This window comes from Watersipora subatra, chromosome 10, assembly GCF_963576615.1.
Source record: "Watersipora subatra chromosome 10, tzWatSuba1.1, whole genome shotgun sequence".
NCBI classification, from domain to species: Eukaryota; Metazoa; Bryozoa; class Gymnolaemata; order Cheilostomatida; family Watersiporidae; genus Watersipora; species Watersipora subatra.
In genome coordinates, this window is record NC_088717.1 from 11,572,553 (window position 1) to 11,585,864 (window position 13,312).

At 33.6% G+C, this 13,312-nt stretch overlaps 1 protein-coding gene across 1 annotated transcript in view; it reads right to left on the bottom strand.

Annotated features, from left to right (window-relative positions):
- Positions 1-2,510: 2,510 nt before the first annotated feature.
- The window catches only part of LOC137406780 (potassium voltage-gated channel unc-103-like), a 147,569-nt gene continuing 136,767 nt past the window's right edge, over positions 2,511-13,312 (bottom strand). Inside the window, exons 12-18 of the mRNA XM_068093393.1 lie at positions 13,005-13,114; positions 11,576-11,718; positions 8,870-9,063; positions 7,956-8,082; positions 6,722-6,892; positions 4,296-4,387; positions 2,511-3,623 (exon numbers count right to left, since the gene is read on the bottom strand). Coding sequence (XP_067949494.1) covers positions 3,159-3,623; positions 4,296-4,387; positions 6,722-6,892; positions 7,956-8,082; positions 8,870-9,063; positions 11,576-11,718; positions 13,005-13,114 — 1,302 coding nt within the window. The 3' untranslated portion in view covers positions 2,511-3,158. The remainder of the gene's footprint in view (positions 3,624-4,295; positions 4,388-6,721; positions 6,893-7,955; positions 8,083-8,869; positions 9,064-11,575; positions 11,719-13,004; positions 13,115-13,312) is intronic.

The following is a 13,312-nucleotide window of genomic DNA, read 5'->3' on the forward strand; positions in this document are numbered from 1 at the left end:
ACTGAATCATAGTGTGCTTTTAGTCTAAAGAGTAGTGATAGTGCTGGTGGAATTCTTTAGATGGCACCCTACAAGAATCTGCATGCGGTGCTTGTGCTCACTATTTCTGTATTCATGTAACTGTAAATCATCATGTGGTTATCATCGCAGACATGATACATCCTTTAGGGTGAATGTAGGTAAGTGTCTCACTCCGAACGGTGCAGGAGATGAAACCATGCCGTCTCTGGATAAATACAAATAATTACAATATGTGAGCTGTTAGTCAGCCTACCAAGATGGTGGACTGTTTGTTTATGTTTGAGCAGCGTGTGTAGTCACACTATTTATAAAAATGCAAAAAAATACTGGTTTACCTTCAATACTCCTACATAAATTTTCGCTCTTAGGTAAGTTTTGTTGCCTTTTAACTGTAAAGAGCACTTTTCATGAATAGTTCGTTGTAAACATACTTTTGTTACATAACTAAACAAAACTTCACTAAAATCTCATTGTTTTCTTGAGTCTATTTAACCTTTTTAAACAGGCTGAGATGTTAAAATTCTAATATTTTTTTCTCATTTAGCAAGTTTACACAACGAGGTTATGTAAATAAAATTATTTACTATAATGAAACAGTAAAAAAATCTATTTGTCTTTGTTAAGAATATTATACATAAAAATGTGTAAATTATTTATACTAAAGCTTAATTTACGATTAAAATAAAGTTGTAAGAAAGCTGAATTTTCTGAAAGTAGTTCCTTTCTTAAATCTTCCCTCTATAATATTTTTACATGAAGATTCATCCAAACTTGACACTTGATTCAGCCATTATTTGTGCTGAAGCTGTAAAACTGGTGTTTTTGTTGGAATAAAAAATCTTACAAACAAATCTTTTTCTCTATACATTCAACATCAGTTGCCAACGACCAGCTAAAACCAACAACACTGCGGGGCTGTAGCAAGGCAAAGCTTAAATAATATATTATAGGCTTCTACAAAAAGCTGGTTATGCTGCTTTGTACCCCCATCCCACCTCTTCCAACTCCCTCCCGGGAGGAACAAGGGGGTTCGACAAGGGGGTGCTACCTCAGCAATTTTTTTTTTTTTTTGAATTTTTACTGCCTCAGAATAAAGCGCAATTGCGCCTCTACTTCATTAGGGGCAGCAGAGCTCTCACTATTAGATTGTGGGCAGGGAGCATTCACTCTGTGGTGTAGGGATGTTGTTTGCACTGAGGAGTATAGAGTGTTAAATCTTTTCTGTTACATTTAATAACTATATTCATTGTTGTAAGTTGGTTGATATTTCTTTCTCTTTAACGTTAATAAGGAGACAGTGTTCTGTGGAAGTGTACTTCTGACAATTTTATAGACAAATGATACCATTTATTATAAATCCCATCACACCCATTCACATCCCATCGCGACTATAATAGTCGCGATGGGATGGAAGGCTCAACATGTTTTCCTCTACCTCCCTAAGGAGTGTGAGGGAGCAAGGCATAAAACAATTGAGAAACGTTGTGTTACCAGGAAATGGTGAAATTGAAAGATCTGTTGTGGATGTACATGTAAGTGACAATTAGAAATAGATGGTGGTCTCTGTGAGACCCTGAGTACAGATTAGCTTCTATTGAATGAACGTAAGGAAATAACAATAAATATATAAGTTGGATACCAGGTTTATTCAATTCTAGTAAAATGATCTTATTGCTAGCAGATCTACCCAAAGAAATTTTAAACTTGTTAATGATAGCAAATGTTTTCCCATGTTGAGAAGCATTTGGCGTTAGCATAATGAGCAGTGAGCAGACAACTCCCTAGTTAGTTTTTTATTATTGGAACGCTACTTACTCTAGGAACTCAGGCTATATCTAACTACATCACTCTAATTTATAATAAACCTCAACCTACATATAAGGTTGGCATCATAAAGAAAAAACTTAGCGATTGATGAATGGGCAACTTGGCAGCGGTGATATTTACATATGGATGAAAGAATTTAGCCACCCCCTGTCTTATATAGCATTTAGATGTATCACGATGCTCTGGATTTGTTTTATAGAGACACTAGATGAATGCCCGGCATTGCATGGATAATAAAAAAGTTTTCGCATAGAAAATTTATTTTTAATTAACTAAGTTTACTTACTAAATAAATTTGAGTAACTCGAGTTCTTACTAATAAGAGTTATTATTATAACTTACGCTGGCGTTAGGAAAAAAGATTGCATCAAGATCTTCAAGTTTGCCAGCTGGAACGTGATCATTTAACCAATTGACATTAAATATTGGCAAGTGTAATAAGAATAATGTGCTCAACGTAGCCATCGTCCTGCAAGCAAGCCGTGTGCCTTAGTGGGCTAGCTCGCCAGTCTGGAGACCTGGAGGTTCTGAGTTCAAATCCAGTGTACATTAGATTTTTTATTCCTAAAACTCTATTGCCATAGCCGGACACACAAATAACAAAAAAACAAACAAATACCAAAATTTTTCTATATCAATTTATTTATTTATTGCCCCATATTCTCATGATTTGCATTTCTGTTGACTTTCTAGGAGAAACCTTTTAAAATATGGAATGCATTGGACACATTCAATGTGCATGATTGTCAACAGCATGCATAAAGTAAAAACTAAAACAAAATCAAATTTTTATCACAAAATCTGCAGGCATTAGCAAAAAAATGTGTTTCTACACAGTCATGATTTATGGGTGTCTAATAGTGAGATGCTTGGAGCAGCTCAAACAAATATGTTGCACTACTAGCCAGCAATTACCATGTTGCATTCCAACTAATCACAATGTCCTTCTACTAGCTATGAACTTAGCCTTGGGCACTGCTAAGTTATGGTTTCTACCACAGTCTACATTTCTGCGGCAGTCAATTGGTAGTCCACAAGGAAAAAGGAGGACACAACCACTAAAAACACAAAAACTGGTCATCATTGGATCACTGGAACATCTGTTGCTTCCAGCTGGAAATTGTCTCAGTAGGTTTGAAGATTGCACAAAACTTTAACATATCCATGTAGCTTTTATGCATACGCTCGCTAAAAATATATATTCATCATAAATGGAATGTTGATATGACTTCATAATGACCTCTTTACGGAATTCTATTCCAACAATCCATTTACCAACGGAGATGTGTGTTCACGTTCATCGTACTTGATCAGACATAGGTTGTTATTTCAGTTGTTGCTGGCAGCGCCGGCTTGTGCCCTAGTAGCTCAAATATTGCCTGCACACTCGTGTTCCAGTGCTGTTCTAGTCGCGCTGCTCGTATCATGCATTCGTCTATTCTGTCAGAAATCTTTCTCATTCGCTGTCCCTCTATATCGGAAACCTCGGAATGCCCGCTCTCCATACTTATATTCTCTGACTTGTGAATACACCTGCAACATGGGTTTTGGCTACATCGCTGGTTTTTTTGTGCATCATCCGCTAATGCATCGTCCCCGCACTTGTCTAGGTCTTGCGTAGTGTCTAGGTTTTTGGCATCAGCAGTCGCTGGATGCTCTCCATCTAAGGCTGTTGACTGTCGTCGGACGTACGGAGATAAAGTAGTGGATGTTGATTCAGCTGCTATCTCTTCAGCATCCTTTTGCTTCTGTATCTTGGCAGCGAGGAGCATCAGCTTAAACATAAAATATGAACTGCTAGCTTACCACACTCGTGAAATGTTTACATCAGTTTCGGAGTGGCGGACGGGAGCTGGATTTATGAGGAGCTTCTCTAAATTGATGATGGAGCAAAGATTTTTGTGAAGTTAATGCATATTTAACTTTAAAATGGTGAATTGATTCAGGTATTCAGATAATCAGGTAGAACACGCAATTCTGCTATAAGACTAAAACCTCATCTCTGCGCTTCAAATTGAAATTCACAAAATAAAAGGCTCAAATAACAAATAAAAATTTATTTTAAATTGCCATAATAATGAGGAATCATCACTGATATCTAAAAACTAAAATTTCTCTAAATTTCAAAACCCAAGCTTTTTCTGACGGGTCACCACTGCAAATGGTTTTTCTCCTGGTATAGGAGTTAGTGTGACCATTTGATTGTGAGTTTTGGCACAGGAGCGACTATAGCTGGCTTCACCTCCTCACACACCAATGAGCCTTGTGTGACTCGAATCACTAAATTCAAAACTAAAGGTAACATCAAAAAAGTAAAAAACCTAAGCTTACCTTAAGAACCTGCCAAGATAGCCTGATGCGGAATGCTTGATGTAAAATTTTATAACTGTTTTTAACAAAGGAGAAAAACAACCATGAAATCCGATTTGATTATTTTATATTCTCACAGATCTGAATGTTGGTTTTTCTGTATCTTCCTTTTTTTCATCCGGATGCACTTCACTCTGTATAGTCACCTTCCTGTGACCTCTGGAGTCATCTGTTAAAATATTAGTAATAATGATGTGAATGAGTGATAAAAATTTGTCTAGCGACAAAACATAATATAAAGGTTAAAAATAGACTCTACTTTTCAAGTTTAAGCAAAGGTTAATGAAATCTAGCCTGTGTATTTATAATAATATAATAATGAAATCTAGCCCTTGTATTTATACATTATTGACAATTATATCTGTTTCTAAACAACTGTATTGCGCACTTGCAGATCATCACTTTGAGAGCTGTCTAGACTGCAACTCAACTATGGCAGTATTGGCATAATATTCCCGAATAGTCACAACTACTATTTGATTTTCAGGCAGCTGTCACTGTCATATATCAGTAAATCACTTGTTTTTATAAAATGTACAATATAGCGAGAATTAATATATAAATTCAATATAAACAGCACAGATTTTCTCTTTATGACAGATACAATAAAGAATACGCCTATTTGGCAGCTTAATAAAAAACCCCATTACTAACATAAACTTTTAAAAAAATGGTCAAAAGTTGCTTTAAAGCATAACTTTCAAAGTTTTTGGAGTTTCTGTTCTGTAGTTGGTCTACTGTACAAAGTATCTCACGCAGATACATAAAAATAAAAAAAATTTGGAGCCACCAAGCCATCCGATTTACTGGTCAACCCATAGAAAAATGATCTATTTCATAATATGTAAGTATATTAAAACTGTAACAATCATGAGGCAAAGATGTCATCATACCTATTTTGTATGATGACATAGCAGCCAGCCCAGTCTGTTATTTCAGACACTAGTGAAGTTTATACAAGTGGATGTTGTCGATAGCATTATTTCTACACCACTTGCGGAAGTTTAATATAAACTCTCTTAATTCTCAAACAAACAGAAAACAAGCAATTAGCGGAGACGAGTTTTTGAGATTGAACATTAAATTAAAAGACCAACATTGCTGAACCGGCTGGCTGTTTCCCAACAACAGTATGGATGAAGGTCAAAATGTCATTCAACAGAATTGTTTCAGTGACCTAGATATCTGAAGCACATGTCTTATTGTTATAAAGACGAACACGCGAGAAAACCTGCATTACTTTTTGAGGTAAATGAACACCGAACAAAATATATTAATACAACTAAATCAAAATATTTGTTACAACTTTTCCCAAACTGGCTAAAAACTCATTTCGGCTACGACAGATGCAGTCATATCTTTTTAATGCTATTCATAAATACTGTTAGTATATTTTCAAAACAAAATCAAACAAATTTAAGGCAGCTTGTTTAGTTCAAATTCCTTTCCAGTGCCTGTATTTAAATTGGCGTCTGTTGCTATATTTCTAAACTTCCCTGGTTATATATATAGTGCTTTACTGGCAATAATTTCCTTTCACAAATAGAAATGTTTTTCAAATTAGGCCAAACAACAATAGTAAAACAAAAAAAAAGGGAAAAAAAGCAACAGTTAGCCATTAAAATTGAATAAATAGTCTGACAAATAGTGTTTAAAATGCCTTTCTTGGCTAAGAAATTGGATATTAGGCTGAAGATTGTTAAAGCAGCTGGCAATGATATTTTCAAAATGATTGTTAATGATTGTATGCAATTTGTTCATATCATGTATGTTGAAATGAGTTGAGAACCTGTAATTGTCATGTAAAAAACGAAGACACAAACTATGCAAAATCTTGAACTTAAACTATCTCCAATGCAGCAGTGGAGATTGTTTATTTATTATTTCACTTATTATTATTTATTAATTATTTGGCTAATTATTTCACATGCCAACTCTCTCTACAACCGTCTCACTAGTTTCCAGGAATCTTTCACCTTTGCTGTGACTTGAAGCAGCCTTGTTTGTCACACACATTCCCTTCGCTGGCAACAAAGCACAATTAGTCCGCCAGCTAAATGTTTAAACGGCAAACTTGTTTTAGCAAATTTTATAGTTTACTGTGGATGCATTTTTGTAGGTGTAACTTTTAATGGGTAATAGTAATCATCAGAAAAATTATGCTTTTCTTTATATGTGAAATGAAAAAAATAAAAAAATGAAAAGACAGAAATTAGGAATTATTGATTGAGTTGAAAAAGACACGTTTAAAAGTTGGTAATCTAATAGTATTGTGGAGGAGTCTGGATAGTGAATTCTAAGCTTTAGTGACAAAAAGTACATAAACTGAAACATGATCGTGACTGTTGTACACTGATGAAATAGAAAACAATGTTTAGTATATGCATAGAAAGATAATTACAAATATTCTAGGCATAGTTTATGCATGGTTCGTTGAGAATTTACATACCGATGTCTGTCGTTAATAACTAATACTTTTTATGAACGAAAAAAATTAACTTACTGCTTTCTCTAGTGTGACGTTTCATAGACGAGTGATCATAGCTAGTCCAGGCGCCATGGCCTGAAGGGGTTAACTCTATTCTTGTGGTTCTTGGAGTTGTCTCATCTAAGGAGGATTGTCTATCCATTGTTCTACAGGATTCTCTCAGTTTCGTCGCAACTTCTTCGTCAACTACATTTGATGAGCAGATGACAATACTTAACTGAAAGTAGCTGTGTAACAATTGCTAGTGGCAGTAAACGCTGTCATCGTTGTTTTAGAAGTTACCTCCCTTGCTTTGTATAGATATGATACTTCAATGTGATACAGCTGAAATACCCGTTTAACAATTCTGGTAACAATGAATCAAAATATGTTGAAACAAAACACTATTTAAACACAAAACAAGTAGACTAAAAGAAATTGTCATGCGATCAGAGAAATAATATTAGCGGCGTTCAGCACCATTGAAGAGGTCATTGCTAAAAACTCATAAGACATATTTTTAGGAAAGGCAAGTTAAGTAACAAAGACTCTTAGAGTAGTCTTGACATTAACAAACTAGTTTTTTACAAAATGATGGTATGTTAGAGCTGCGTAATCGAGTTTAAAAAATAAAAATAAAAGATAGTTTAGAAAAACTAAATCGGTTTTGTTCAAATCAGCGTTCAGCTTTAATAACTTGACTATTTTAAACTGCATTTTAGTAACTTTTAGCAGTGTTCTACATTCTAATCACTAAATTATTGTAGCAGTCGGTACATGTTTTTTGAGTCAAGCAACTAATGCACAGTTTAGATTCTTTAGCCAAACATTTAAACATAAGGAGTTGTCTGTATGCTAAAACCAAACTCAAAGTTATGCCTGAATTGTTTGCTAGCCCACAATGTATTATAATGTTATAATCACCTGATCAACTCACTAACTTTGACTAACAACAAAAGCTACGGATCAAGAGTGTAACTCTTGCTTCTTATAAGCTTATCATTTGTGTACAGGCAACCATTTTATACAGTTTGTGCTCTTGTGTTATAGATAATTTAAGATTTTATTAATTTTTGAAAACCCAATGCTATGCTTTATATTAAACTTCACAACTTTTTTTATTTTAAACACCATAACTGTGGCCATTTGCATCGTGATCTGAAACAAACCGAAAGAGTGAGAGCAGAATAGCAACTGTGGGCTGTCTGAAAGAGTGGACACGCACATCCAAGACCTATGGGTTTGATCAGATGGATTAGTGTAAACTTACGAAAGTTTATGGGATCATTGTCGGCTCCGACGGCATGAGAGTATTGCATTTTGGGCCTCTTCTGCCTGATTAGCTTTATGGTTTCTTCATCCATAGCCTGTGGTTCCACAAGTCTTGTATATTCTCCCTGTGAGTAATGATGCATTGATTAGTAAATTTCAAATAGGTTTTTTATATTTTATACCTGATTTCATTGATATCTGTGGTGCATAGTATGTGCTCCACAATGAGCTTATTTTGTAAATTTGTTTAGCCTAATTCTTAGGGAATGTAGGCTTGGCAGTGTTATCCTGAAGATAACGCCACCGATGGACATATGTGGCCTAACTTACTGTAGGTTAGGTTAAGTGTAAACTATAATTGAAAGCAGCTCATTTGAACTTACACTTTGTCTGTGATAAACAAATACAGGCAAAGGACAATATTATAGGAATAATTACAGCTTGTTCATTTTAAAACCCACCATCAGTTCAAATCTAATGAGTGCCTGTTGTTCAAAGCAATTGAGTTTATCAATTGAATTTAGTAAAAAACGATATTTAAAAAGCTGGTTTTAGTAAAACATGGTATTTGTCTACCTTATTTTTAGGCTGAAGAATGAATTAAATTGAAAAATACTAAAATACCCTTAAAATTAGAAATTGTTATATTTTTTCAATAGGCTATAGAGTAACAAAGCAGATTTTGACAACACTCTCGGCTATATTGTTTTGAAATATCCTTATTTTGCAGTAAAAACATTTTCTTAAAAACTATTTCTTTCGTAGCTGCACAGCATTTACAGACTTTTTATTGTGACTCCTCTAAGATATTTTTATTGTGACTCCTCTAAGATGAACAAAGCTCCATCTTTCAACCTACTCCATTTTTGTAGCCTCTTTTCCAATGACACTGTTAACCCGCTGACAACTTACCAACTTTAAGCTAAAGGTCAGACTGAACTTTTTTTTAAAGTTCTCTGTGAACTCAGGATACATGTCAAATATATCCTGAAGGTCGTATGCTTCTATTTTGTTCATATCACAGAAGGTGAGAGCGTGCACATCATAGTTGGACTTGACAACGGAGGTTAGGTCATTTACTGACACTCCAAATATATCTCCCCTGCCTGCAAAATAGTACTTCAATATAACCAGTTTGCCACAAAAAAATATTGGGTATAATTCAACTTTATTTTAAATTATATTTCAATTGGATAAAAATATTAATTTTAAATATTAATGTTTTAGATAAAAATAATAACATTTATATTCAAATTTTATTCATTTTGTAATATGTAATGTTGATTTTATGATATAAAAATAATAATATTAAATACTAGAAATTCCACTGTCATACAGCCCACGACCAAAGTGATATTGGAAAAAAGAAAGGGTACTGATGGTTGAGCAATGCAATATTAGCAGTCAAATAGGATAACTGCAATGGTAGCTGTAATGTACTGGGTGTGGGTGTTATTATATACAACAAATAGCAATAATGAAAGGAAAAGATTATATGTTTATATCTCTCCTCCTGCAAAAAGAGAAATGCAATATTGGCCAATATTAAAAGTAAAATGCGCTAATATTATTAGAATAGCCAATATTATTAACATAGTAATAATATAAAACCAATGCACAATTTTGTTTACATTTCAAAACCTCATAGCTAACAATATCACGAAGTTGAGATATTTATATAGATTTTTAGAAAATCTGTACTACGTAGCCATTGTTCTGTAGTCATCCAAACCTATAATTAACTATTGTAATAATCTCATTAGAAGTGTTAGAAAAAATATCATCGTCTTTCCCTTTACTTACACTGCGCTAGATTTTTAGAAAATCTGTACTACGTAGTCATTGTTCTGTAGTCATCCAAACTTATAATTAATTATTGTAATAATCTCATGAGAACCGTTAAAAATATCATCGTCATTTCCTTTACTTATACTGCGTTGGACATCAGTTAGAATACGAAAGTACTTAAATGTGTCAGCAAATGAAATTGAAAATGAAAAAATTGAAATCGGCAAGAATGAAACGATTTCTGTACTCCTATGTTAATTGCCGAAACCTTCGGTAATTCGACAATGCTATAGGCTGGTGAAAAGAGCACGTTTTTTTTCGTGAAATGCGCAAGACTTTATCGTTCTATTCTCTCTCACTCGTCGTTTCAATTTCCGGTCTTAACTTTTATTAAACCAAGCTTTTCAAGCGTTTTGTGACGATTTTCGTCCTAATAAATCTGTCTATTTATGTATAATCCGATCAGATGGGTTAGTTTTAGGAATTTGTGGTAACCTTTCAAAGGCTTGGTAACATATTTAAATAGGTTTATATGCGTTTTGTATCATTATTATACTTAAACGGCTTTACTGAAAAATAGTTAAATTTGTTGATATGATTTCGTTGCAAGGGTTTGGTGACGCCCATTAACGGATAATTTTTCGGGAGTTGTGTGCACATGTGCATTTATCATAAATCTCCCAATCAATCGCTTCACTCTTGTTTGGTCGTGGGACAAGGAACATTATTAAAATTGATTATAATAAGTATTAAATTAGTTTTAAGTTGTAAAATTTAGATGTCACTGCGACAGCACTTTGCTTCTTTTATTTCGAGTTGTTTTAAAAGAGGTAACTGTATAACTTTTCAATTTTAAACATGTTTATTAACAATAAGTGTGGAAATGGAAATAAAACAAATCTATTTGTCTGTAAACACTTTGTCTATAATAAATAAATGCAGTTGAAAGACAATATTAAAGAAACAAGTACAGTTTGCACAAGACTAAACCCACTAGCAGTTCAAATTCTGTTTATGTTCTACCAGAATGAGATAAAAACCATCATTACCAAAATATATAATTCTAAATCTATAAATGTTAGTGTCCAGCTGCCCAGTTACAGCGATGACGTTTTAGGAACAAAAAAATGCACTTCATAGTGGATTTGATCTCGACGCCTCTCGTTCTAAAGGCTGTGAGCTTTCCCATTCAGCCACACAATGGATTAATCATGGACATATTCCTTAAATCGGTTAAAATACTATTGATTATTACTAGCATTAGTGATCATTACGCGAAATGTAATGGTTATTAAGCTGGCTTCGAAAAAGGGGCTATTGTTATAGTAAAGATTTAGGCTACTAACTTACCAGGTAAGTTACTAAAATTCGTTCGGTTATTATTTTACTACCCGCGCTACCTATTCAGCTAGTTAGATAGAAAATACAGCCCTTACAAACATTTAATTTTTTCTCATGATTTAGGCAATTAGCATAGCAAAACCAAAACTTCGTTACTTTTGGGCTTCCTTCCTTTTTATGGGTATGATGAATATGACATCATATCGGCATTTGCAAAACAGATATAAATTTTATTATTACCAACCCACATGGTTATACAAAAATGGTGCTAACATTCATGTTCCAGCATGTAAACTGAAACACAGTAGTAATGTTTTTTATCATAAAATATGTTTTATAAAAACATCAAAACAAAAGTTTGTTAATTTTTCTTGTATAAAACATTATTTCACAAATAAACAGACAGCACCTTGTAATAAGAGAACATTCACGTTATGAATTATGTATAGCATACAATAGCAACCTAAGAGAATGGATGATCACCCATACCTAATATTGCCATACATTCCTCTCCTTGAAGAATCTCTATGGATCCTCTAGCTACAAAGTATATAGAGTTGACGATGTCTCCAAAGTGTATGAGGTTGTCACCAGGGGGCGCATGGGCTGTTGTGAATCTCAAAGACAAAGCTCTAAAACACATTCAGTATCTCGTTATATTGGATACAAAAATAACAGTCATGTTTGAATTGCACTGTTGTTGTCATGGCAACTACTAGCTTAGTTCTACATCAAGCGGTAACTAGCTATTTATTAATTAAAAAAATTCAAATAGTTTGTGCTAAAATGATAATAAAAACAATAGCTCACAAATTTGTTGTCTAACAATTGTAATGAATCAAAACAGATAACTTTATTAGATACTAGAAAATGATTTTCTGGAAACATTGTTGGCAGCATTGTATTGCAGTTTTGATATAAACTAAAAATGTAGCAGAATTAACAAGAAAAAGAAAAAACCCGTTAACAGTTGTGGGTGAACTTGAAAAAAGAACTTGAACAAAAAAACTTGCCCTTTTGTGGCAGCAAAAATATTACACAGCTCTTGCAATGTTAGCTACAACCATTTTATTCATGAAGTGTCACACACATATCTTGCAGTTTTCAATATGAAATAATACTTTAATCTTCTGATTTAGAGAAAAATATATTCGATTTTACAAGTCGCATGCATTATAATGTAATGTATTTAAACTCTGTGGGCTATATACTTTATGGCTTACTATATAATAGGCCATAGATAGTTTGATGTAATGAATATTTCATGAAGCGCTACGCTGTGGTGAAAGGCTGGAGACAGATCTACTCTCATATTTATGGTTTACTGAAAAGGTACTACAGATTTACTCTAGAAAATACTTGAGTTTGTTTTACAAGTTTTTCTTTTCCTAGCAATTCAAAATTAGAATTATATAATTGGCAGGCATTTGACATATACTCAGTTTAATCAGCCTTAACAATTAATATAAGACAGTTAACATATAAAGTTTAAATAAAACAAGAAAAGAAATATGAGAAATTATCAAAATATGATGGACCTGTGTATACATACTACATTTGTAAATATTAAAAGGAAATTGTCTGTCCTTACATCCTTATGCAAATATACTTAATTAACATTTCTCACCGCATCAAAATTAACAACATTTGAACTTTCATACTAGTCATTTTCATAAAGTTAAAATTAATGCAATAAGTAATATTTGTAGCTAACTTAAACTACAAAACTCTATGACTAGCATAGGAGTTTGTGAGGAGAGGTTCTGCATTTTCCCAAAGAGAAGACAATTTCATGTTCTTTTATTAAACAGTATCCACTAGCATGGCAATATTAAGTCATCACAAGTTTTAATATAATTGCATAAAAATATAGCTATTCAGTGACTGAAAGAACAGTTGACCAAAATATGTGGAATACCTTAGACATCCAGGAGAAGCACCTTTGAAAGCTATGTTGTTGTGCAAGAGATTCTTGTTCAAATGAAGACAAATGTCTGCCTGAATTTGCTCAGGAAAGCTCTTCAAAACCTGGTGAGTCAAACAACAGGATGATACAGAAGCATTGCATGAGCCCAATTACAGTCAAGATACTGAAGCATTGCATGAGTCCCAATTACAGTCAAACCTCTACATACAAGGTTTGGTCATTCTGGGATATCCTGCTAAATGTTTGAACCAATAATTCTATCAGCAGACACCGTGGTGTGTTTAATTCGTTCCACAATC